This window comes from Sus scrofa, chromosome 4 (assembly GCF_054392235.1).
Source record: "Sus scrofa isolate SSC_HxYL_T2T_F1_AM1 chromosome 4, Sscrofa_HxYL_maternal_Yorkshire_Landrace_v2.0, whole genome shotgun sequence".
In the NCBI taxonomy this organism is placed as follows: Eukaryota; Metazoa; Chordata; class Mammalia; order Artiodactyla; family Suidae; genus Sus; species Sus scrofa.
Genome location: NC_139386.1, coordinates 85,429,992 through 85,457,971, shown reverse-complemented (window position 1 = coordinate 85,457,971; position 27,980 = coordinate 85,429,992). Strand labels below are relative to the sequence as shown.

Below are 27,980 nucleotides of genomic sequence, written 5' to 3'. Positions count from 1 at the left end.
CCTATAAAGGCAGCTATCATATTCATCAAGTTTTTGTACAGCAGTTGTAACAAAAGGGAAACCTGCATCGATAGCAGGTACCTTACATCATATTCTGTGTTACTAAAAGTTAAGTGTGAGAAAAATGGAAAATTAAAAATTACCAATAAAGACAACATTAGTAATGTTAAGAAAACAAAACACGTGGCCAGACTTAACTAATTTCAATAAGAAATGATTGAGAGGTTCGGCTTCCATTTTCAAAGTATTTCACTGCATTTCTGGAGTTTGCAGATGCCTTCAAGCTCCCTTCTGAAATCATGGTCTTCTTCCCAAAATCACTGAATTAAAATGGATTCCTTCAGCACAGTATTGGAAATAAATGAGCTTGAAAGTTAAGCTAAGAGAAATTTCAACGCTTCCTTAACTTTCTCTCCCGGAGTCTAGGCCTTAATGGGCAGCTCCATGTCTCATCAAGAGCAAACAGTAATAATAATCATATTCTTTGGGGTTCAATTTCACAGTTACACCCTAGCTCAGCCCTAAAGACACAGCAGACCTGAGACACTGGTAAATTGTAGGTGAGGAGGATAAAGAGCCGAACTCGTAAGAGAGATTTGTTCTGCCTGTAAATACCAGTTACCAACCTCTAGAGTCCAGGATCACTTGCTTCAGTTCTCCAAACTACCAATCTAGCAAGATTAGGAGGTCTGGAAGAGCAAAGGAATGGGGGAAGTAAAGTGCCTGCTAAACATTTCTTCTTGCAGGTCAATTAATTGCAGGGTTTCTATATTGAAGATCAAATAAAAGCATTTCTTTTCCTTTTTTTTTAGGGCCACACCTGCAGCATATGCAGGTTCCCAGGCTAGGGGTCTAATAGGAGCTACAGCTGCAGGCCTACACCATAGCTCACAGCAACGCTGGATCCGTAACCCACTGAGCAAGGCCATGGATCGAACCCTCGACCTCATGGTTCCTAGTTGGATTCGTTTCCGATGCGCCAGGATGGGAACTCCTAAAAGCATTACTTTATACCGCAAAGCCCTGTGTGTTGGACGTCTGGTAATCAAAACACTTCTAAATGGCCTTGAGATATCATGATTGGCAGTAACTGATAACTTTGCTGATAAATGAATTAAGTTAGTCACAGGGTGGTATGTTGTTATTCTTGATGGCTTTTCATTTAGGTAATAACTCTCAGGAACTCATAGTCTTCCTGTTTATGGAAAATACTAGTGGTGGTGATGTGAAGAGAAAGTGAAAGATTTAAGGAAGTCATAGTACTTGTGCTTTGAAGCATTTGTATAGGTCTTCATATATATCACTCTCTGATATCATTTATGTTGGTTATTAATTGCTACATAAAAAATTACCACAAATTTAGTAGCTAAAAACAATTTTTTTTCCCTACTCACAAATCTGTAAGGGCTTGGGCAGGGCTGGGCAGGGCTGGGCAGGGCAGCTCATCCTGGCTAACGTGGTATCCTCTGTGGGAGCTTGAAGATGAGGGGCTGGAATCCTCTGAAGGCTTATCCACCTCTTGCAGCTGATCCTGCTTGTCTGCTGGGACCTCAGCTGGGACTACCTCCTGCGACCCTTGTATATGGCTTCTCCAGATGGCTGGGCCCTCTTACAGCATGGCAGCTGGTTCCAAGAGACCATGGCAGAAGTGAAAACGTTTTTAATAACTTAGCCTAGGGAGTCATGTAGCATCACCTTGGCTTAACTCTATTAAACCCAGATTCAAGGGGAAGAGACAGAGACCCCATCATTAGATGGGAGGAGTGACAGTATCTCATGGTGAGATGAGCATGTGGGGTGGGATATATCGGGTGGCCGTTATTGAAAAGCACAATCGGGAGTTCCCATCTTGGTGCAGTGGAAACGAATCCGACTAGGAACCATGAGGTTGAGGATTCAATCCCTGGCCTCGCTCAGTGGGTTAAGGATCCGGCGTTGCTGTGAGCTGGGTGTAGGTCACAGACACAACTCGGATCTGGTGTTGCTGTGGCTCTGGCATAGGCCGGCAGCTACAGCTCTGGTGAGATCCCTAGCCTGGGAACCTCCATATGCCACAGGCGCAGCCCTAAAAAAGACAAAAAAAAAAAAAAAAGCAAGAGAAAAGAAAAGAAAAGCATAATCGGCCACATCACCCCAAAACTCAAAGGCTTAAAACAACATCAATTTATCACTTTTTAACTTTTTTTCCCCCTTTTTTTGGTTCACTGAGTGCTCCTTTCATTGATCTTCCTTGGGCTCACACAAATGACTGAGTTTTGGAGGTGTGTTGGTAGGGGCAGGGGGCTCAGCTGAGGCAACTGGGATGTCTGGGCTTCTCTTCCAAGTATTTTCACAGTGTGTCTGTCTCTACAAGGGCAAAGAACTATATACAATAATCGTAGGAACATCAAAACATCAGCATCTGCCGCATGGGCTACAATAGGTGATAAATATATAATATCTACCAGCCCCGGAACTTAATGCTCACAACATCCCTACTCTCCATATAATTTGGACATAACCTATAAATTAGGTGAATGGACAAGCATTTAAAACATGCTACATGAGGGAGTCCTGGCATATTTACTGGTTTCAGACACTGAGGGTATACCTAGCAATTAGTTTCCTGTAAATTAGTGGTTCTCAAGCCTTGCTGTACATTAAAATCACCCAGGGGAACTTTTAAACCATAATTATTCCTGGGCTCCAGTCCCAGAGATTATTATTTAATTGGTTTGAGTTGGATTTTGAGCACCCACATTTAAAAACAAAAAAACTCCTCAGGTGATGCTATTGAATGCATATTAGTGTAAAAAATGGTACCCACATTATGAGCTAATGCAATGTTTCTCAAAGTGTGGTCTTTGGATCAGAAGCAGCAGCATCACCTGGGGACATGTTAGAAATACAAAATTTGGGGCTCCATCCCAGGCCTACTGATTCAGAAATTCTGGTATATGGTCCAGAAATGTGGTCCAGCAAGGCTTCCAGATGATTCTCAGGTAAGCTAATGTTTGAGATCCACTGAACTAGTGAAATTACTCAGTGGAGCTTGAGTGAGCATCATTTTATTTCTACTAATGGGTGAAAAAGACAATAGTCTCAAACCTGAGCTGAGGCAGACCTCTGTAGTCTGATGTGATTATTTGCCCTTTTTGAGAAGAAATTAATTTTCCTGAGAAAACATTCATGGAAATTTAGATTTCTTCTGGAGAGCTAAAGTCAGCCACATAGCCTTTCACTAGCCTAAAACTAATACCTAAGCAGACGTTTTTTCTCTTTCACCTCCTCCTCTTTTCTACCCTTTCTATTCCTTTCTTCTTCCCTTTTCTACCTTCATTTCCCTTCTACCCCCACCCCCATGCCGTAAGGGATTCATGGTAGAAGCATCTAAGCCCAAAACCAGGAAGACAGGCCCATGAGTTACCATTTTCAGTGCTCTTCATTCCTTTGTGGAGATACATATTTCATCTGTTATCATTTTTACTTCTGCCTTGAAGACTTCTTTTAACATATTTGTAGTGTGGGTCTGCTGGTGATAACATCTTTCAGCTTTTGTATGGCCGAATGTCTTGTTCTGCCTTCATTCTTGAAAGGTATTTTTGTCCAGTATAGAATTCTAGGTTAACAATTTTTCCTTTCAGTACTTTTGAAGGTGGTACTCCACTGTCTTCCTGTTTACATTGTTTCTGATGGGAAATTTGCTGACATCCTCATCTTTGTGCCTCCATACATGTGTCTTTTTCTTTTCTTTTTTTTTTAAACTGCCTGATTTAAAAATTTTTTCTTTATCCCTGGTTTTGAGCAATTTGGACAGTAGAGGTTATAAAACCCAGTGGGAAAAAGGGTGAATATGTAAAGATATACAAGAAAAATTATTCCTACACTCCTTGGCATATGCATATTTTTGAGTTAAATTGCATCCTCTCCAAAATATATGCTGAAGTCCTAACTTCCTATACCTCAGAAAGTGGCCTTGTTTGGAAATAGGGTCTTTATGGAGGTAGTTAAGTTAAAATAAGTCTTTGGGTGGATCCTAATCCAATAAGACTGGAATTCTTATAGTAAGACACCAAGACAGACATACAGAGGGAAAATGGTATGAGGACACAGGGTGAAGACAGTCACAGAACTGGACTGCTGCATTTACCAGCCAAGGAATGCCAAGGATAGCTGGCAAAACCAGAGACTTGGAAGAGGCAAGGAAGGATTATCATTATCCTCTACAGATTTCAAAGGGAGCATGGTCCTGATGACATTTAGATTTCAAAGTTCTAAACTGCAGAACTGTGAGGCAATACATTTGTTTTAGAGGCTCCAGTTGTGGTACTTAGTTACCACTTCACAGAGAGCCCTACTGCTGGAACTAACAACCAGGATTGCTGGTCTCACCATGGGAACTTAGTGGCTGCTGCCTCAGAGTTTTTAGTACAAAAGGAATAGCCCTTATTTATATGTATAACTGATTCACTTTGCTGTATACCTTAAACTAATATAACATTATAAGTCAATAATACTAAAAAAAACCCCAAAAACCCACCAAACACACACACACACACACACACACACACACACACACACACACACACACAGAGAGAGAGAGAGAGAGAGAGAGAGAGAGAGAGAGAGAGAGAGAGAGAGAGAGAAGGAATAGTTTTTAAAACCAGGGAACCACTAAGTTAAGCCCAGGTCAAATTACCAGACCTCCTAATTGTGAGCTAAATAAACAATTGTTTTAAACCACTGTTTTGGAATAGTTTGTTATGCAGCAAAATCTGATAGACCCCTATAATCATGCTTTTGCCTTAAAGTTTATTTTTTTCTAATGTTAATATATATATTTTTTTCTTGTATCAATCTCCTTTTATACTTGAGTTTAACTAAATATAGAATTGTAGGTCAGCAATTATTTTCTGTCAACTCATTGAAGATATTCTTCTATTGGCTACTATTTGCCATCGCAATTGTTGAGATCTGTTGTCAGCGTAAATACAGTATCTTTGAAAGTTTTCTTCCCTTCTAGCTGTTTCTCTTTTTTTCTGATATGTTGCAATTTCACACCGGTGCATCCATGTGTATGTGAGTGTAAGTTTCCTATTTTCAGGATTTGGTGTTCTTCCTCATTGCTATGGCCTGAATGTTCATGTCTCTGCACTATCCAAATGTTGAAACCTAACTCTCAAGGTGGGTTAATATTAGGAAGCGGAGTCCTTGGGAGGTGCTTAGGTCATGAGGGTGGAGCCCTTATAAATGGGATTAGTGCTCATACAAAAAAAGCTCCAAAGAGATCCCTTGTCCCTTTCTCCCACGTGAAGACGCAGCAAGAAGGCATCATCTTTGAAACAGAAGTGGCCACTTACTAGCCACCACATCAAATCTGCCAGTGCCATGATTTTGGACTTTCTATGAGAAAGAAATGTTTGTTGTTTATAAGCCATCCAGTCTGTGGTATCATTTTAGCAGTTTAAATATACCAACAACTCATTTTGAAGATATTTCTCATCTTTCGTTGTTTTAGAAAATCTTTACAAATATTGCCTCATTCCTTTACTCTCTTCTAGAACTTTCTATGCTATATTTGATATCCATTAATTGCTTATATTTATTTATCTCTATAGCTCTGTGATGCAGTCTGGCTAATTTTTCAAAAATCTAGTTTTTTTCCCTCAACTCTACCTAATTTAACTCATCCATTGAATTGAAATATTAGTATATTTTATATCTAGAATTTCTAGTTTTCCATAGGTGTTATCATTTGCATTGTCTTTTATTTCTTGCTCATGTTTTAAATTCCCTTATTTCTTTAGGTATTTTAAACACATTTAAGCATATTTTCTATAGGAAAATTCCAATATCTGATGGAGGAAGCTTGACTCATTTTATTTGTTTTTCTTCTCTCTCTCACTGTGGCTTGTTTTCTCAAGTATTTGCAATATGTCCATGTGACTTCATGTTCTTAACCTGTGGGAATCTTGTGAAACTTGGGTTGATGTATATTCCTGTAGAGAATATTATTTGTGTTTGTTTATTCTAGATGTTCCAGAGTTTCCAATAATATACAGATAAATTTGAAATCTAAGTTCAAAGATATTCAAACATATTTGAATTTTCAGAAATTTCTCTCTCTTTACCAAAGGCCCAAGCCAGATGGGCCATTTTTTTTTCTTTTTCTATAAAGATTTTTCTCACTTAAGAATATCCATCTCAGATGGGATTAAGATGGTGGGAAAAAGGACTGGAGCTCACCTTCTCTCAGAAAAACAACAAAATTACAAATACCGAAAAACCTTCAACCAAATGGATTGGAAACTTTCAAAAAGACATCCTACTCCATAAGACAAAAGAGGAGGCCACATCAAGAGGTAGGAGAGGTGATTATGTGATATAAGCTACCCCAAACCTGCTGGGTGGGAGACCCGCAGACTGGAAGTAATGGTATCACAGAGACTCACCTACAGGAGTGACAGTTCTGAGCCCCACGTTGGGTCCTCACACCTGGAGATCTGGCATTGGGAGAAAGAGCCCCCAGAGCATCTGGCATTGAAGGCCAGTGGGGCTTGTGTGAAGAAGCTCCACAGGGATAGGGAAAACAGAGACCCCATTCTTCAAAGGCACACACAGGCTTTCCTGTGCTCTGGGTTCCAGGGAAAAGCAGAGGCTCCATAGGAATCTGGGTCAGACCTGACTGCAGTTCTTGGAGGATCTCCTGGGAAAACAGGGGGTGACTGTGGCTCGTTGTGGGGGAAAGACTTTGGAGGCAAAGCTCTTGGGAATATTCATCAGCATGTGTTCCTCTGGAGGTGGCCATTTTGGGAAAATCTGGCCCCCACCCACCAGTAAACAGATTGCTAAAGACCCCCAGGCACATAGCCACCTCTAATCTCACCCAGAGACAAAGGCCCACTCACCAGAGGGATAGGAATCAGGCCCACCTACAGTGGGCAGATACCAGTCCTTTCCATCAGGAAGCTTACAGCAAGCCCTGTACCAACTTCAGCCACTAGGGGGGCAGACATCAAAAGTAAGAGAGGCTACAACTCTATATTCTCTGTAAAAAGTACACCACACCAAAAACCTATAAAAAAATGAAAAGGCAGAGAACTATAACTCAGATAAGGGACCAAAAAAAAAAAAAAAAGAAAAAAACCCCAGAAAAACAGCTAAGTGATCAGATTATCAGCCTATAGGAAAAAGAGAGTCTCAGAAAACTCTGGGACAACGTTAAATGCACCAACATCTGTATTATGGGGTGCCAGAAGAGAGAGAGAAAGGGACAGAAAAAATATTCAAAGAGATAATAGCTGAAACCTTCCCTAACATGGGAAAGGAACAACTCACTCAAATTCAGGAAAACAACAAGTCCATGTAAAATAAACCCAAAGAGGAACACCCCAGATGCCTATTAATCAAGCTGACCAAAATTAAAGACAAAGAGAAAATACTGAAAGCAGCTAGGGCAAAGAAACAAATAACATACAAGGGAACCCTGATAAGGTTATCAGGGGATTTTTCGGCAGAAACTCTGCAGGCCAGAAGGGAGTGGCATGATATACTTAACATGATGCAAGGAGAAAACCTCCAACCAAGATTACTTTACCCAGCAAGGCTCTTATTCAGATTTGAAGGAGAAATCAAAAGCTTCCCAGATAAGCAAAAGCTAAGAGAATTCAGCAACACTAGACCAGCTTTATGACAAATACTAAAGGAACTTCTCTACACAGCAAAGAAAATGCCACAACCAGAAACAAAAATACCACAAATGACAAGGCTCACCAGTAAAGGCATATATACAGTAAAGATAGGAAATCATCCACACACAATTATGCTACCAAAATCAGAAATCATGAGAAGAGGAGGGTACAAATGGAGGACACTGGAGACGCCTTGTAATTAAGAGACCAACAACTTAAAACAATCTCGTATATGTATATATTTATAGACTCCTATATCAAAACTTCAAACCAAAGTAACTTCAAACCAAAAGCCTACAATAGATAGACACACAAATAAGAAAAAGCAACTCAGACACAATATTAAAGACAGTCATCAAACCACAAGAGGAGAGAACAAGAGAAGGAATAAAGAATATTTTAAAAGACAAGGAAGGACATTACATAATGATCAAAGTTTCAATCCACGAAGAAGATGTAACAATTTAAATTATATATGCACCCAACATAGGATCACCATAATATGTAAGGCAACTGCTAATAACCTTAAAAGGAGAAATCGACAATAACGCAATAATAGTGGGGGACTTTAATACCCCACTTACAGCAATGGACAGATCATCCAGAGAAAATCAATTAGGAAACACAGGCCCTGAATGAAGCATTAGAACAGATGGACTTAATAGATATTTATAGGACATTCCATACAAAAGCAACAGAATACCCATTGTTCTCAAGTGCACACAGAACATTCTCTAGCTGGGCTACCTCCATATGCTGCAGGTGCAGCCCTAAAAAGACAAAAGACAAAAAAAAAAAAAAAGATAATTTCTGGTTGCAGTCGTGTTGCAAACGCCATTATTTTTTCATTTTATTTTTCACTCTGAGTAGTATTCCATGTATATATGTGCCACATCTTTGATGGACATTTAGTTTATTTCCATGTCTTGGCTATTGTGAATAATGCTGTTATAAACATAGGGATGCATGTATCTAAAAGCCCATTTTATTAAAAAAAGTAAAACAAAAAACTTCCAACAAACAAAAGTCTGGGACGAGATGGCTTCACAGGTGAACTCTGTCAAACATTTAGAGTAGAGCTAACACCTATTTTTCTGAAACTATTCAAGAAATTGCAGAAAAGGAATACTCTCCAACTCATTTTGTGAGGCCACCATTACCCTGATACCAAAACCAGACAAAGAAACAACAAAGAAAATTACAGGCCAATTTCACTGATGAGCAGAGAGGCAAAAATCCTCAACAAAATACTAGCAAACTGCATGCAACAATACATTAAAAGGATTGTACATCATGATCAAGAGGGATTTATCCCAGGGGTGCAAGGATTCTTCAATATCCGCAAATCAATCAGTGTGATACACCACATTAACAAACTGAAGAATAAAAACCAGATGATCCTCTCAATAGATGCAGAGAAAACCTTTAACAAAATCCAACACCCATTTCTGATAAAAACCCTTCAGAAAGTGGGCACGGAGGGAACCTACCTCATCATAAGAAAGGCCATATATGACAAACCCAGAGCTAACATCATTCTCAATGGTGAAAAGCTGAAAGAATTCCCACTGAGATCAGGAACAAGACAAGGATGTACGCTCTTGCCACTACTATTCAACATAGTTTTAGAAGTCCTAATCAAGGCAATCAGAGAAGTAAAGAAATAAAAGGAAATCATATTGGAGAGGAATAAGTAAAATTATCACTGTTTGTAGATGATATGATACTATACTTAGAGAATCCTGAAGACTCTACCAGAAAACTGTTAGACTTCATCAATGAATTTGTCAAAGTCACAGGATACAAAATTAACACACAGAAATCAACTGCATTTCTAAATATTAACAATGAAAGATCAGGAAGGGAAATTAGGGAAGCAATCCCATTTACCATAGCATCAAAAAGAATAAAATACTTAGGAATAAACCTACCTAAAGAGACAAAAGACCTGTACTCTGAAAACTATAAGACAACTGATGAAAGAAATCAAAGATGACACAAAGAGATGGAAAGACATACCATGCTCTTGGACTGGAAAAGTCAATATTATCAAAATGACCATACTACCCAAGGCAATCTACAGATTCAATGCAATCCCCATCAAATTACCAAGGTCATTTTTCACAGAACTAGAACACAATATTTTAAAGTTTGTTTAGAAGCACGAAAGACCCAGCAGAGCCAAAGACATCCTGAAAAAGAAAAACGGAGCTGGAAGAATTAGGCTCCCTGAATTCAGATTATACTGCAGAGCTACAGTCATCAATTCGTACGGTACTGGCACAAAGACAGAAATATAGATCAGTGGAACAGGATAGAAAGCCCAGAATTAAACCCACGCACCTACAGCCAACTAATCTATGACAAAGGAGGTAAAATATACAACGGAGAAAAGACGGCCTATTCAATAAGTGGTGCTGGGAAAACTGGATAGCCACATGTAAAAGAATGAAATTAGAACACTTCCAACACCATACACAAAAATAAACTCCAAATGGATTAAAGAGCTAAATATAAGACCAGATACTATAAAACTCTTACAGGAAAACATAGGCCAAACACTCTCCGACATAAATGACAGCAACATCTTCTCAGATCCATCTCTTAGAGTAATGACAGTAAAAACAAAAATACACAAATGGGACTTAATTAAACTTTTTTTTTTTTTTTTGTCTTTTTTTGTTGTTGTTGTTATTGTTGCTATTTCTTGGGCCGCTCCCGCGGCATATGGAGGTTCCCAGGCCAGGGGTTGAATCGGAGCTGTAGCCACCGGCCTATGCCAGAGCCACAGCAAAGCAGGATCTGAGCCGCGTCTGCAACCTACACCACAGCTCACGGTAACGCTGGATCGTTAACCCACTGAGCAAGGGCAGGGATGGAACCCGCAACCTCATGGTTCCTAGTCGGATTCGTTAACCACTGCGCCACGACGGGAACTCCAATTAAACTTTTAAGTTTTTGCACAGCAAAGGATTCCCTAAACAAAATGAAAAGACAACCCACAGAATGGGACAAAATATTTGCAATGAAGTGACTGACAAGGGATTAATCTCCAAAATTTATAAACACCTTCTGCAGCTCACTACCAAAAAAAACCAAACAACCCCATTAAAAAATGGGCAGAAGATCTCAACAGACAATTCTCCAAAGAAGACATACAGATGGCCAAAAAACACATGAAACTATGTTCAAATCACTCATTATTAGAGAAATGCAAATCAAAACCACTATGAGGTACCACCTTACACCAGCCAGAATGGCCATCATCAAAAAGTCTACAAACAGTAAGTGCTGGAGAGGGTGTGGAGAAAAGGGAACCCTAGTACACTGTTGGTGGGATTGTAAATTGGTGCAACCACTGTGTAAAACTGTATAGAGATTCCTCAGAAAACTAAAAATAGAATTACCATTTGATCTAGCAATCCCACTCCTGGGCATCTGTCCAGAGAAAACCATAACTTGAAAAGCTACATGTACTCCAATGTCTATTGCAGCATTGTGTACAATAACTAACCCATGGAAACAATCTAAATGTCCATCAATAGATGAGTGGATAAAGATGTGGTATATATACAAAATGGAATATTACTCAGCCATTAAAAGGAAAGAAATAATGCCATTTGCAGCAACATGGAGGGACCTAGAAATTCTCATGCTAAGTAAAGTTAGTCAGACAGTGAGACAGCAACATCAACTACTGTCAATTACATGTGGAATCTAAAAAAGGACATAAACTTCTTTGCAAGAACAGATACTGACTCAAAGACTTTGAAAAATTTATGGTTTCCAAGGGAGGCAGGTTGGGGGTGGGGGGATGCACTGGAGGTTTGGGATGGAAAAGTTATAAAATTGGGTTGTGATGATCGTTGTACAACTATAAATGTAATAAAATTGAGTAATTAAAAAAAAAAAAAAGAATATCCATCTCAGAGTTGCTGTTGTGGTGCAGTGGAAACGAATCCAACTAGGAACCATGAGGTTGCGGATTCAATCTTTGTCCTGGCTCAGCGGGTTAAGTATCTGGCATTGCTGTGAGCTGTGGTGTAGGTCCCAGTCAAAGCTTGGATCCCGTGTTGCTGTGGCTGTGGGGTAGGTCAGCAGCTGTAGTCCCGATTCGATTCGACTCCTAGGCTGGGAACCTCTATATGCTGTGGGTTTGGCCCTAAAAAGCCAAAAAAAAAAAAAAAAAAAAAAAAAAAAAAAAGAATATCCATCTCTTTCACAGAACAGTAGAAAAAAAAAGTGAAATAAAAATAGAGAAAATTAAGTATGGTATTTTTGAGTTCTAAATCTCCTTAACCCCAAACAAAGTTATGGATCAGACTTTTAGTCTTCTGCCACTAAATGTCAAAAGTCTAAGGGCAGTTGATGTCTTTGAAAGCATTTTATTTTTCTTTTCAGGAATTTTTTTTTTTAAAGTTTTATGGCTGCACCCATGGCATATGGAAGTTTCAGAATCAGGGACTGAATCTGAGCAACACTGGAACCTTTAACCCACCGCATTGCCGGCTGGATATTGAACCTGCACCTCCCCTGTGACCCGAGCTGCTGCAGTCAGAGTCTTAATCCACTGTGCCACAGTTGCAACACTTTTACCAGGATTCTCATGGAAATTTTCATTTTTCTCAGGAATTTTCTACAATATGTCAAAATAGACATCTGTATCCATTTTAAAAAATAGTTCACATATTGTAGGGACAAAAATTCTTTTTAGCTCAGGAATGTTTTCTTCTATTATCTTTGGCTACTGTTCCTGTACCTTAAAAACCAACCAAAAGACCCCAACTCTTTTATTGGAAAACCAACCAGTCAAGTGTTGGTACTCTTTTATCTTTTATATTATTTTCTTATTATTTAATCTATGTTATTTTCTTCTGTCTTTTCAGAGAGCTTATCAAATTTTTCTTTCCCATCACTGATACTTTTTCAGTATTATTAATTCTATTTTTTAATGCCTCTCCATTTCATGCAGGTCTTTACCCCAAATAGTAGGGAAGTTCTGCTGTATTACAAAGACAAAATATACTGAAGCTTAATTTTATCCCTTCAATTTAGCAGACTTTCAGTACCTGGCGAGAATGTGTATGTGGGATTTTAGAAACCCAAGGAGACATGTTTTCCAAATTTTCATTAAACCAGCAACAAACACACAAAAGAACACAACTTGACTGAAAATGCTGATAAATTCTCAATGATAGAAATTGGGAAAAAACCTCCGGTACTACTTGGCAAAAAGTTGGAAGATCAGTTTATATTTCCCTCTTATTCTCTGTTTCATGACTTAAAATATATAAGGGCTTTGAAATCCTGAGGACCAGGCAGATAATAAAAATTAATCTCTAACAAGAAATAAAAACTCTGAATATAGGGATTCAACTGGGTTGAAGAAAAACCATTCTCTATTCTGTGAGACCTGACAATGTGGCTTAGTCTTTGAGTCCTAAAGATTCATGGCATATTCCTGGTGGCACGGAGTAATCCCTGCTACGCAAGGCCAAGTGAGAGCTCTGATCATAGCTACAACTAGTAGCAGTAGCAAGTTATTTTGTGCGATGTGCCTCATCTACCAACCTTGAAGTCTCTGTGACGTTGAGATAAGACATATGCCTTCGGCTCTATTTTGCTGTGCAGAATTAAGCAATAGGTGTGTCACACATATGGAAGGGGATAGGAAAGTGTCAAGCAATGTCATCTTCCCCAAGTGTTGAGTGAATGCAGTGGTGGCTCTCCCATGTAGAGGGCAGCTGTGATCTCATGGAGATGACCAGCCTAGACAAAGCAGTGTGAGGACAAGAGGAGGAAATAGGAACCTATTCTTGGCCCTATGAGAAAACACCTTAGGGAACTCTTAGAAAGAGCAAAAATCTTTTTAAAATTAATTACTTTTTTTTAAGGCTACACCCATGGCATATGGAAATTCCCAGGCCAGGGGTCCAATTGGAGCTGGAGCTGCAGCTGCCGGCCTACACCACAGCCAGAGCAATGCTAGATGCAAGCCTTACAAAGCTGGACCCTTAACCCACTGAGTAAGGCCAGGGATCAAACCCACATCCTCATGGATACCAGTCGTGTTCGTTACTGCTGAACCACAGTGGGAACTCCCAAAAACTCTTGAAATAATTTCCAGCTATAAACCATGGCTTGAAGCCATGACAATTTAGTTATTAAAGTAAATATGACTTTAATTTGCAGTCAAAAATCTGGTAAGGGCAGGATAAATGACTTACATATAAATGGTATTTCTAAAAGTGCCCAAGGCCAAAACCTTTTATTCTCTAAAGTATATGAGAATTTTTAGGTATTATTCTTATTCCATTAGTAAAACTCCCTTCATAAATAATGCAAAATAAACCAGTCTGTGCCTGAGTAGAAAAATCACAATTTCCAAATCTGTGAAGTCCTAAGATAATGAAAAAAAATGTTCAAGGAGAGTGACCATGTGCACGTAAACTTCAGTGAGCATAGCCCTGGAAATGCTATGAATTTTTGGGGGTGTTCTTCTCAATCAGATTATAATATATGCGGGAAGTTATAGAATGTTTGCTTTATCTTTCTAATAATGTCACTTATTATGTGTATTTAAACTTTGTGCATGAAACAGTAATAAGGCAATATACTTAGTACAGAAGCTACTGGATTGGAAGTATGAAGACAGGTTATGTCACAGACCGAATACATAAGCTTGGGTGTCATTTAATTTCTCCTGATATGTTTTTTTTTTCAACTGAAAGAATTTGATAGTTGTTTCTAAGGCCTTTGCTAGCTTTAATATTCTGTGGTTAAAACAGAAACTAAGGCAAATGTATATGTGTTTTCAGAAAGATCAGTTAGGTTGTGAGTTTAAATTCACAAATCATATCTTAGATTTATTCATTCCCTAAGGAGCATCATATACTTCCTTATATATAGCAGGGAGCTTATCTATTGATTATATTTTAAATTTTTTTGTGATTGGTTCCCCAAATAAGTAGATTGAATTATTTCAAAGACCCTTTCCACACCTACTATTCTATGCTTAAAGTATAAATCAAGCACAATAAATAGTATAGTAGATCAGTAAGATTTTAAATTCATATCTTTGATCTATGTTTTCCCTTCAAAGTCTCATATAAGTCCTTCCATAGTAGGTGCTCAAGGAAATATATGTAGATTACAGTTATCTATTTTATTTGCTCTGTTTTCCAAGTAAAATGTCCATATTGTAACATGAATTATTTTTCACAACTGTCTCCCCATTTCTTACTACCTAAATCTTATAAAAACAATCTTATTAATAAATCATTATTGTCTTTCCATTTCTTACTGCCTAAATCTTACAAAAACGCTTAGAAACAGTTATCTAAGTGAGCAAAATATTTTGTTCCTTAGTTTTCTTCAATGAGACTTACAATTAACTTTTCCATACTTTAGATTTCATGAATAAAATTTTAAAACCCAGTAATAATCTAGTTTCATGTATACTGATAGATGTCCTAGGTTTTTTAAATTAAAATCAGAAATACAAAATTAATTTGAATTAATTGCTTAAGAAACTACTCATAGAACATAGTTATGGTACATGTTCCACTGTTAATCAAAAAACCATAGTTAATAACTTTGGGAAGCAACATATCAGGCACATGGCATGAAATAAAAAAAAGGTGATATTCTTGTAAATTTTAAAGGTAGCACATATATGAACCACTTAAGAGATTTACAAGGGGGAAAAAGGACAGGAAAAAATAAAATTCATATTGCACTCCTAAAAGCATGTAAACTCCTAATGACATACATTAAATAGAAACACATGACTTCTGCTAATTCATTTGTACTTTATGCTTCTTTTTAATAGAAATTAAATTAGTCAATTAATGTACATAATGTAGAGTTTGTTTCCCAGTCTAGTTGCTTTTCAGCATTCACTTTTGAGTCTTAGGGGAAATGTTACTCAGCATTAAGATAAGTGAACAGTGTCAAGTATCAAGTATACTTAACATAGGACAGAAGGGGCTGAAGTTAATCTGGAGCTAATCACATGGAACAGTAAAAAGAAACACAGACCGCAATATTATCAACATGCATTATTAGGCCAAGATTCAAAGCTAAGCTAGACTGCACAGATCTCTTCTAAGCTGAGAGCACACAGGGAAAGGGATGACTTTATCGAGATCCATAGCCATAGTAGTAAGGTTCATCAGGGCGGAATCCGTAAGCTGTAGCAGGGCGTCCAAGAATGCCAACTGACTGGCCAAAGCCATCTATTCCAAGGCTAAAAAAAGAAAAAGAAATAATCAGTTATATTTTTCATCCCAGGGCAGGTCAAGCAAGAAGGCTGGAATTTTATACCTCCAAGATTCTCTTCATAGCAGCAAAACTGATTTATGTAGTTGACTATCATTAACCTTTTTTCTTCTTTAAATTAATATACCCATAAAAATGTGTATAATAAATATTTACTTCTAATAATTTGTGTTAAAAATGTTGAAAGCCTGTTATCAGGTGTCATTCAAGATAAAGATCAGAAAAGTTTCAATAAATTACATTCATATATGGTTTTATGCCAGAATATGAAAATATTTTACATGCTAGCAATTATCAGTAATACACTGCTGGGGAAGGATAAATTAAAACTGTAATAAAATAAATTCTTCTACTTATAATAAGATCTCTTTTTTTATAGGACTAATTCACTATTAGTAAGGACATGGAATTGAGTTCTAGCAGTAATCTTCTCACTCAGAGCAAAATCATAATATAAACCTATGACTAAAAGAATAAGACTAAGATTTTTACAAAATTTGATAGTTGGCCAGATTTGATCTGCAAATTCTTCTGACTCTTCAATGAAAATTTATTTAGTACATGTTTTGAGTGACAGCAAGTTAATTATAAAGTTTGACTCAATTTATTCTATGGAAATAGTAGAAGCCCAAGATAATATTCAGAGTTATACAGGCAGACTGAACCCTGGATAAATTTTAAAAATTATTCTTACATGTTAATAATAATTTATTAAAAATCACGTTTAAGAGTCAAAGAATTATCACTTAGCAAAACGACAAGATATTTATTTTGCCAGGCAAATATGGCAGCCATAACATGCTCATGCATAGCTCATGCAGTGAATGCTAGTGAGCTTATTCCCAATCAAAAGAAATTGTTATGCAGAAATGTAAACTTTAAAAAAATAAATACAAATGAATATTATTTGAGGTAGATTATGCTAGGTAGATAACTTTCCCTTTATCAGCAAAAACTCAATATTATTAAAAATATATTCATTTAGACACTAACTTCCTCTCACAACTCAAAATAAGATTATGCTAAAACACTTAAGAAATAACTATTAAAATGCTAAATTTTAAATAATTTGTGTGCATGTGTGTGTGTTAGAAGTGGAATAAAGGGCATGTAATCCATGCGAATCTACCTCCTAGGAGAATGGAGTTTCTGAAATATAAGGTTTAGGTTAGCATTTGTAGTGAGTGATCCTGGACAAAACAAACTTTCGGGCTCCTTCTATAATTTCTGAAAGTTGTCTGAAATTTTTAAGTCCGAATTTTATTTTGAAATGGCAAAATACAAGGCCCTTTCTACCTTTGTCCCATGGAAAGAAAGATTAAAGTTTCTGATGAAGGGAAATATTACTCTAGAGGTAGATTTAAAGATGTTTTAGATATTTAGTTCATGACTAAGACACATCTGTATCTGTTTAAAATTAGGGGAAATGTTGGCCATTGGAAAATTTTCTCTTGAAGCACTAAGGCTAACAAATACTCATGTATCTAAACAACTGTCAATAATATAAAGAATAACTGTATAGCTTGTGACTTTCAACTCCTTTTTTCGTCTTTCTACTTATTACCTGCCTTCAGCCACTCTTTATGTTTTTTAGTGTCTCTTCTGAGGCTGAACAGCGGCAGACTTAGATAATACTCAAGTTATTTTTGTCTCTGTTTCTCAGTCTAGGGCTGTGGTGCTATCTTTTTCAAGAACTTGGAAACAAGAGGCACATAACTGATCGCTGCACAAGCACCTTCAAAACAGAACATTTCACAGAGGAACAGTATAACTGCAATTTTATCTAAAAGAGGATGATGGAACTGAGAAGGGAGTCTGTTAGCCATGTTGGCATAGAACACCTCAGAGGCAATGTTGGTAGAACCAATCCAAGCAATTCCTTGGGGTGAGTTATAACACCATCAGGGTATCTGACTTTTCTGGCAGGCTTGTTCCTCATTGAGGAAAGGACCTTAACAAAGGTTCTGCACCTGAAGTCATTATACATTCAAACTCCAAAACTCTTTTTATTTCTACGACCAATAGGCAAACTTCTGACTACTGTTTTCTCATGTGGCTTGCCAACAGAGTAAAAAAATAAACTTAGACATTATCTAGGTGATAGTTATACTTCCACTGTAAATCGACAAATGAATATTCTGCTTTTTTAAAAAAATATGTCAGTCACATTTTTTGGTAAGAATATGCATCCCCAAGTCAGTCAAAGTAAGATCAAACCTTGAACACTGATGAGTTAGTTTCTGAGCCTGTGAGTTTACTGTGATAAACTTCCATTTATGTACTCAACAGTTAACCCAGAGACATCTATCTGTGTGTACTACAATGGACAAGATAGCATTTTTTGAACGTCCACAGATATGATTTGGGAAAACTTTTCAAATAGGAAAATTTGGAACCAATTCTTAAAATGAGTTTTTCTTAAATTTTCCGTCATGTATCACAGATCAGCTTGCTGTTTAAAGAATATTTGAAACATTATGACCAGTTTGGATGGTACTTTGACATAAATCTTAGATCCTTTTGTATTAGGAAAGATCAACTATATCCCTACAATGAATATCTTTTAAATAAAATTCCTTCTGAAATAGAATAGTTTGATTCTTTAGTCATTCACTTGGTTTTCATATACTGGGGAAATTGGACTCAGGACGCTAAAACTTGGAGACAGATATTCTTCTGGGACATGTGGACTTACTCTACTTTCTTCCTAGGAAGGCCTAACAAGTTTTCCCAACAGAAGCAGACAGATTACATAAATTCTTCTGTAAGGGAATAGAAACATAAATATAAAAGGGAAGTGTTAAAGCAAAAATTGTCTTTTCTTGATCCACTGAACCTTAGAGTTCATGGTATTAAAGCCACTTGAATGCCCTCACTAGGGACCCTGAGAACAAAGGGAACTAAGTTGTGATATGCTGTACCTGCTCTTGCCCTGTGTGACCATTCTACTTCAGGTAAGAGTTTATATATTTTGATATTTATATTGGAATTTAATCCAACACTGCAATGTGTGTTTCTGTATGCACATATTCTTTTCCTGGTATATAAAAAAGCTGTGTGTCCCTTTAAATTAAAATATGCCACTACTAGAACACTTTTTCTTTATCAGACTAATTATGTAGTGTCATTTAACTTTTATCCTCAATGTCGTGATATCATATTTTGGACCTTTAAATTAGAAAAATACCAAAATGCAGTATCTCTTTGAAAATATATAATTCTAGTCTAAAGAAAATTGCCCCCCCCATCTATCTGCTATTAAGTTTTATGTCTCAAAAACAATGATTTTGGGATAGCTAGAAAAGATGACAAATTCTTCATAAGTAAAAAAATATATTTAAAATTCAACATTATTTCCCTTATGGCACAGTGGGTTAAGGATCTGATACTGTCACTGCAGTGGCCTGGGTCTCTGCTGTGGCTCAGGTTTGATCCCTGGTCCAGGAACTTCTATACACTGTGGGTGCAGCCAAAAGAAAATTCAATCAACAAATGCAAAAACGTATCTAGATTTTATTTTTAAATAAACATTTAGAAATCTAATTAGCATTCAGCAAGCAGAAGACTACATTTTTCTGTAATATTTACAAGGCTTCAAACAAATTTTATCTTTTTTTTTTTGGTCTTTTGGAGGACCGCACCCGTGGCACATGGAGATTCCCAGGCTAGGAGTCCAATTGGAGCTGTAGCCACTGGCCTATGCCAGAGCCGCAACAACACCAGACCTGAGCCATGTCTGCGACCTATACCACAGCTCATGGCAACGTCAGATCCTTAACCCACGAGCGAGGCCAGGGATAGAACCCGCAACCTTATGGTTCCTTGTTGGATTCGTTTCCCCTGAGCCACGATGGGAACTCCCAAACTAATTTTAAATGGCATTCATTAGAATTCTAAATTAGAGATGATTCAGAAGGGGGTGAGGGGATAGAATTTCAGACATAACAAGTGATGCTTCACATGCAGCACATTACAAAGGGAATGGCAGCAAGTAAGGAATCCTAGGCACTCTGAGGCTCTCATTAAATTTCTTTGCCAGAGCTGACATTCCTGTACAAAGGGTAGAAAATCACCTACCTCTGGCTGTTTGTGAGGCTTAATTAGTGCATATTTGCAAAGCACTTTGAAATCCTTGGGTGAAAAGTGCTGCATGAGTGAAAAGTATTGTCATTATTGCATTAAAGTTAGATAAAAGCAACACAAGTTTTTTTTTTTTTCCTTTGAAATTTCCAAGTCAGCAAATGAATGCAAAGCAAATAACGCGTGTATTAGTGGACGCTATGGGAAAAAAATAAAAGGATACATTCAAGCCAAGTTCTCTTTTACTAGGCTCAGAGAATCTTTGACTTGGAAACATTTTTAGAAATAATCTAGTCTATCATTTCATTCACAACATCCTTGGCAGGGTCTATCTATACAGTTCCTGTAGTTCCTGTTAGAACACCTCTAGAAATAGAGTACTCACTACATTCTTAAGGCAGTTCAATCACCTTCTCAAACCACGTAAGAAGCTTAGTTTTTCTTTACTATGGCTATTTCATAACTCTCATTTAATCAATCCTCGTCTCTAAAATCATTTGTTCGAAAATATTTCATTTTTTTCAGTATTTATCTTAAAATAAAGAAGCTGAAAATAGTAGTACTTATGACGTGGTCTGAAACCACTACAGAATACAATGAGATCCCATTTTGGACTTGCTAATGTAAGCCAAAACTGTATTGACCTTAAAATATTTAAAGAGTCATTACAACAAAATGGCTTAGAGAGACTGTATGTGTATACTTGTGTTTATGTATACGCTCAGACACACATGAACTATGTAACTTATAACTATCACATTGAATTTCATTTTTTTGTCTTTTTTTTTTTTAGGGCTACACCCATGGCATATGGAAAATCCCAGGCTAGTTGAATCAGAGCTACAGCTGCAGGCCTACACCACAGCCACATCTAAGCAATGTCAGATCTGAGCCGCATCTGTGACCTACACTGAAGCTCACGGCAACGCTGGATCCTTAACCCACTAAGCAAGGCCACAGATCAAACCCATGTCCTCATGGATACTAATCAGATTTGTTTCTGTTGTGCCATGATGGGAACTCCCTGAATTTCATCTTTTTAGTTTAGGTCTTTCTTTGGGGATTCTATTCTCCCTAAGACAAAATCCTTTATGACAATATTTATAAATAGGGAAGACTGGGATTCTTTGGGGATTGTCAAGTGAAAGGAAACAGCTCCAGGATATTACAAAATTGTATGAAATAATTCAGAAATAGTCTTCTAGAGAAGTTCATTCTTTTTATCAATTACTCCTATATACCTGATGATAGAATCAAGATCACAATGTTTATTTTCTTTTCTAAGTAGATTATAAATTGATTATCATAGTAATTTCAGATTTACTATGATAAATTTAGGGAAATTCAGGTCTATATAATAGTGAACCTCTGTACATCCATCCACTCATCCATTCAAATAGTATATAAGTTCACAGTGTTTTTAGTGTTGAAAGTTAATGTTAAAAAAAAAGGTGGGAGTTCTTGCCGTGGCACAATGGATTAAGGATTGACTGCAATAGTTCAGGTTGCTGCAGAGGCATGGGTTCAATCCCCAGCCCAGCACAGCGGGTTAAAGGATACATCGTTGCTGCAGCTGCAGCTCAGATTCAATCCCTGGCTGGGGCATTTCCATATGCTACGGGTGCAGCCATTAGAAAAAAAAAATGTGGTGCTGGGAAGGCAATAATAAATAAGACATGGTCCCTGGTCATGAATTGGAGGCAACTAACATGGGAGAAAATTCTGATATTAATATGTCGTACTACTCCTGTATATTTATAAATTACTATAGAGTAAACCAGGACCAAATACTTAATATAATGTTAAAGTGCTTTAGAAGTATGTACAAATTGCTATAGGAGAATCTTAAGGACTAGAAAGTCTACAGAAAATACCTTGATTTTAATATATCTGTCACTTTCTGACATTATATTTTATTTTTGTCTTTATTTCCTATTAAAATGTAAGCACCATGAACGGTGAGAGCTATCTTCTTCACTGTTACCTCACTAGCATCTAGTACTGTATCTGATATGAAGGGGGATTTCAAAAAGTCTGACTGCATGAGTGGATGAATCTTAAAGGACAAGCAGGATTTCTCAAGAGAAGAGAAAAAATTCCTGACAGTGTGGCAGCCTGAGTGAGAGAGAGAAAGGGCTGAAGTATAGCAAATGATTTGTTAAGGTTAAAGTCTTAGGCTTACAATGTAAGCGGTAGCAGGAGATAAAGCTAGAAAGGAAGGTTAGGACTAGATTTTGGAAATTCTTGATATGCTGCACTAACAACCAAATACTTTTGGAGAGTTGTCAATGATTTTTAAGAAGGGAACAATTTACTTCTATGTTTCAGAAATATAAATGGCATAACAAGGGGTTGAGAGGCAAAAGTAAGGGGAACACTTAAGAGAACATTATGGCTGTCCATATGCGAAGTAATGAGAGCTTGTGGAGGGACTGGCAGAACTAACAATGAACAAATATGCTACATTTTGTGACAAAAAATGGTATCTTTTCTTTAGAAATGGATTTTTTAAAGTTATAATTTTACTATTTGGGAACTGAGAATGAAGAGAAAGAATGTCAAAATTGGCTAAAAATTTTAGAGGTTATAGTTAATTGGAATGAAACAATTTTTGCCCCATTAATATGGGAATATGTGCCATCAAATAACTAAGAGGCTGTATATTCTATAAGATGAAATCAGACTGAAGTAGTTTGCCTCTGTATTGAATAGGAAGAGATGGACTATTCTGGCAGAATAGAACATCTTTTTTCTCTTGAAATACATGTATATAGCAACAAGAGAAGTGTGGACTGAAGGAGATAATGCCTATAGCATTCGTATTATTAAATCGAGACCTAAATGTTTGCAATTTATAGACCAACCGCTAGATGGAGAGCTTGTCTTATCACTGAGTACCATATAGTTTTACAAAGGTTTAAAACAACCTTTATCAAATTTAAACTGCTCAGCATATTTAATATTGATAGAATGTGGTTTTCATTGCCTTTTCATATAATCGATGTCTTCAGTTTATAGATGTGAAATAATTTAGAGTTAAATAGGAATCTCTCATTCAAAGGCAAAAAAATTTGGGGAATGTGGAAGGCCTATGAAAATGACATGCTGATTGACTTGGACACTGAAAAACATAATGCACATGCATGTTAAAGTATTACTTTTATAGGATAAATTACAAAATTTTCATTCAACCTGTCAATAACATCTCATTTCTATAACTTTATATGTAACACATATATATTTTAGGGTACTTAAAGGTGTTACTTGTTGCTTTAGACTTGAGTATTATTGAGAAAACAGCAATTAAAGCAGTTTCTTAATGTTTCACCAATATATAACAAATTTAGCTATCATTTTCCATTTAGTTTTCGTTTACCATTATATGCATGGTTATTAATTTCTCCTTTTTTATGATAAAACTAAATGGTTAAAAAATCTTGAAGAATCATATTTTTAGTGACACCTAATATTTTCCTCAAAATTAAGGCTAAATGATAGGAATAGTGGGAAGTTGTATCTGAAGTCCTCATCTGGAACTCATTAAAAAATTTTTTCTGAAAAAGACATCTGTCAGTTCTAAGGGGAAAATACCACCTTGGGGACAAATCCTTTCAATTTAGTTACTATACTGAGATGCTTCAGATAAAAACTAATTTGTACTAATGATGGAGGAAGCATGTATAAAATAGTCACTGATTTATTCCAAATGGAAAGAAATTCTATTTCACTGATGCTCTTCTAATGCCGTTCAATTTGCAATTCTCTTTTTATACACCTTAATCAGTATTTAACCCATCTCCAGAGTCTATTTTAAATATTATATTTTTTATGTGGAGATGTTACGCTTTTCATATTATATCATTATTACGTAAGTTTTTTTATCCCTTTACATTAAAAAAATTATAGTTTCCTTGAGATTCTTCTATTAACTTTAGTTCTTGGGCATCCTCTTTGTTGCCTCTGACAATTGTTCAACTTCAGGTTTGTTTTTTTTTTTGCCTGTCTGCTGGTCCTTGAGCTTGGAAATATTCCTACAGAGGTTCTGTATTTGTTTATAATATATCAAGGCCCTGGGGATTTCGCTGTCCTGAAACAACTTTAATGATAATTTCTTGACTTGGGGTTCCCTGAATTAGATGTATAGTATAAATTCTGACCCCATGAGTGTACTTGGAACAAGCGTATGATTCCTCTTCCTCATGAATGACTGACTATCCTCCCCATCTAGGGCTGTAGGGCAGAAGACAAGTTTTGGTTTTGTGAATTAAAAGGGCTAGTGAATCAAAATCTAATCCTCTTTTCAACTGATGAGAAAAAGGCAGCTCTTTGAAGTTCTAGGCTTTATATAGGGCATCAGTTCCACCTTCCTGTATTATGTAACCTGTACCTAGTTCAGTATTCTTGTGGTGGCTCTTGTGTGTGTGTGTGTGTGTCTGTGTGTGTGTGTGTGTCTGTGTGTGTCTGTGTGTGAATTTGGTCATGAATTATAACTTTTTGTTATATTTTGTCCACCTTTTCTATATCTATATAGGACATGGGTCTTCCAAGTCAGCTCGAGGATGGACCTCCAGTCCATCTTGCTAGAAGTCCCTTCCATTTTACTCTCATCTCTTTGCACATCTAAGGAAAGAATTTATAAACCTTGTATTCCTGTAGCTCAAATTTAGCTTTCTTGAAAGAACAATAACTTGAGAGAAATAACTGGAGCCATTAGAAGGTGTTTTCCTTCTCCTTATTTGTAGCAATTAACTGAAAAAACACTCTAATAGGTGCTTAATAGAGGCCGTCAGATGTGATTATGAAGCTGAAGGGAATACTTATTGAAACCTGTAATGGTCTCAAATTTTTTACATCAATCATTCAATGAAATTATACAATCTAGTCATCTTTAACTTCCACTTCTTCAATTAAATACAAGGACTTCTTGAAATTAGCAGTTCTATAATATCTAGCAATGCCTCATTTCACACCACCAAATGTTAAGGGAACTTGCTGAACTACTTAAGTAACCCCTAGGTCAATAAACTGAGTCATTAGCACCTCCTTTAAATAATTGTTTGTCTGTTACTGGTTCAGCATTTATATAATCTGTCATAATACTTTGATTTTTTTTAAGGTACAAAAATTACTGCTGTAGGCTTAAAGTAGAGAATTTAAGTAGCGATGTTTTCACAGTGATAGTTTAACTATACTGTCTGGTACTGAGTGAGTTAAAGCCTGAACACCACAGCTAATTACTATGTAATGCTAACCTTAGTTGCTGGTTCATTTTGAGACTCTTTAAAATATGAACTGTGTATTTTACCCCTATGCACTCTCTTAATGATTTGTTTTTTTAGACTGAAATCACTTCCAGCCATCAGTTAGACTCTTGGTCTCTACATATGCACTTCTCCAAGCACAAATATTTCTTTTTCCTATTGGTCTGCCAGCTCTGTCAGAGCAAATTTCACTTTAAACTAAATGCTATGATACTTAAAACCTCTTGGATTACCCAGGCTGCTAGTGTGATCTATGACCTTCCAAGAATGACAGCTGAACTTTCCAATTTGCTTATACTGCTTGGGGAACTAAAAGCACATGCCAAAGAGGAAAATGTTTCTGATGTTGAACAGAGAGGAGAGTTCTTGTTGGAGGTGGGAGCAGGAGACTATTAAGTACTGAAAAATACTAATAAGAAATGAAAAGAAACTAAACATGCTGCAAAATCTAAGAGCTAGAACATAATTCAAAAGTTAATGCTAGTATTAAAAACTTTTTAGTCCAGTTGCAATATGAATAATGACCTTCAGTTACTGAAATTTAAACACCAACCAGAATCTTAAAATGATAATGTACTATCAAAATGAATGAGTTCAAGAGATAGAATATAAAATTATCACAAGTACTATACAAAATGGGCTATATCAGCTTCCCATCTTTCTTTATAAAGCAGAAATCTGACATACGGATATGATCAAAGAGGTAATATTGCTATCTAATATGCACGCTACCCCCACTGACATGTTGTTTTCTTGTGAATTAAAAATTAATGTTAAGCTTCTATTAAAACGTCTCCAAAGTCCTTAAATAAATAATACAGTTTGAGGATATTTTTATCCATATAAAGAAACTTTTAACTTTCTTTTACTACCTTACATAAGAAGTGGATAAATGTTAGTTATAAAAAAAAATCTAAAAAATCTTATCAACCATAAGCTTAATACGAAGTTTCTAATTTACGCCCTGGTCTACTAATTCATTTATCTGTCTCAATAATTTTTAGGCCAAATAGTCTGAAAATTACTTTGGCTGATAAAAATCAAGTAGTTATAAAGACTTTTTTGTAGCTAAAACAAACTAAGTAATATTTTTCTAAAATTGAGGGCACAAGTATGGGTAATAGAAACTATATTTAAATAAATTAAAAGTGCGTGTTCTTAAATAGCTAAGCATAAAACATTTGAAAATTTGACTCTAAATAAATTTATAATACAAAATATACAACAAAAGGCATATCCTTGCATTATATTTCATTTTTTAATTAAAAATTTTTAATGAATGATTTTTTAAATAATAATAACAACAGTAACTTTTTTTGGCCACACTGTGTAACAGCCTGATGTGGGAATCTCAGTTCCCAGACCAAGTATTAAACCTGGGCTGCAGTGGTGAAAGTGCTAAGTCCTAACCACTACACAACCAGGGAACTCTCAAGACTCTTTAAATTGGACAGTGCTTTACAATTTTCAAAAGTTTCACACATATGATTTCATATAATCCCATAACACTTTTCTCCTTCATCCCTATCTTGCCTCTCCCTCCTTTCCCTCTCCCATTGGTAACCACTACTTTGTTCTCTATATCTGCAAGTCTGCTTTTTGTTTTATTCACTAGAAGCCCCATATACGTGATATCATATAGTACTTGTCTTTGTCTGACTTACTTACTTAGCATAATATAAACATCTATGTTGGGCAGTGTTATATAAATACTTTCAGTCACTAATATGTAATCAATACAAATCATATATATATATTTCATAGTTATTTAGTGTCTCCTAAAGCATTTAGGATCTCAGTATACTATATAGTACACTAATATTGTATTTAGCACTAGAAGATGAGGTACTAAAGTAAATCTCTACTTTTAAATTTCATAAACTCTTCTGGTCCTTGAAAATACCTTTGTTATATGTCTGTATTAAAAAAAGAGGTAAATTCACTTGCTACTTAGGTCTAGCCTAATTATATTTTTTAAATTTTTTGTCTTTTTAGGGCTGCACCTGTGACATATGTAGGTTCCCAGGCTAGGGGCTGAACTGGAGCTGTAGCTGCTGGCCTATGCCACAGCCATAGCAATGCCAGATCCAAGCTGCATTTGTGACCTACACCACAGCTCACAGCAACACCAGATCCTTAACCCACTAAGCGAGGCCAGGGATCGAACCTGCAACCTCATGGTTCCTAGTCGATTTGTCTCCACTGAGCCACATCTGGAACTCCATGTCTAGGCTAATTTTAGATTGTCAAGATACGGAGAGACTGAGTCATCCTGATCAACAAAAGTGTACTCTCCTGATGATGAAACACGTATTTCTAATATCTTCATAGCATGGGGCTATGCACCCTTTGAACGCACACTGCCTTGACACCAAGCAAATTCAGTGTAGACTAGAATATAGAGTTTATGATTTTAACAATTATTTTTCTGACATAACTTATTACCATATTTTAAGTTAATTTTCAAAGAAACATATGGGAACTTTTTTTTTTTTTTGTCTTTTTGCTATTTCTTTGGGTCACTCCCATGGCATATGGAGGTTCCCAAGCTAGGGGTCGAATTGGAGCTGTAGCCACTGGCCTACGCCAGAGCCACAGCAACGCGGGATCCGAGCCACGTCTGCAACCTACACCACAGCTCACGGCAACACCAGATCATTAATTAACCCACTGAGCAAGGGCAGGGATC

At 36.6% G+C, this 27,980-nt stretch overlaps 1 protein-coding gene across 7 annotated transcripts in view; it reads right to left on the bottom strand.

Moving 5' to 3' along the window:
- Positions 1 to 15,470: 15,470 nt before the first annotated feature.
- The window catches only part of KIFAP3 (kinesin associated protein 3), a 184,048-nt gene continuing 171,538 nt past the window's right edge, over positions 15,471 to 27,980 (bottom strand). For 5 of the 7 annotated variants that reach the window (XM_021089424.2, XM_005663106.4, XM_085022447.1 and 2 more), the window contains one exon: positions 15,471 to 15,918. In XM_021089424.2, the coding sequence (XP_020945083.1) occupies positions 15,810 to 15,918 (109 nt within the window). In that variant the 3' untranslated portion in view covers positions 15,471 to 15,809. Of the gene's footprint in view, positions 15,919 to 20,027; positions 20,097 to 27,980 lie in introns of all 7 variants that reach the window. The other 2 variants (XM_085022446.1, XM_021089426.2) reach the window with 1 other exon arrangement.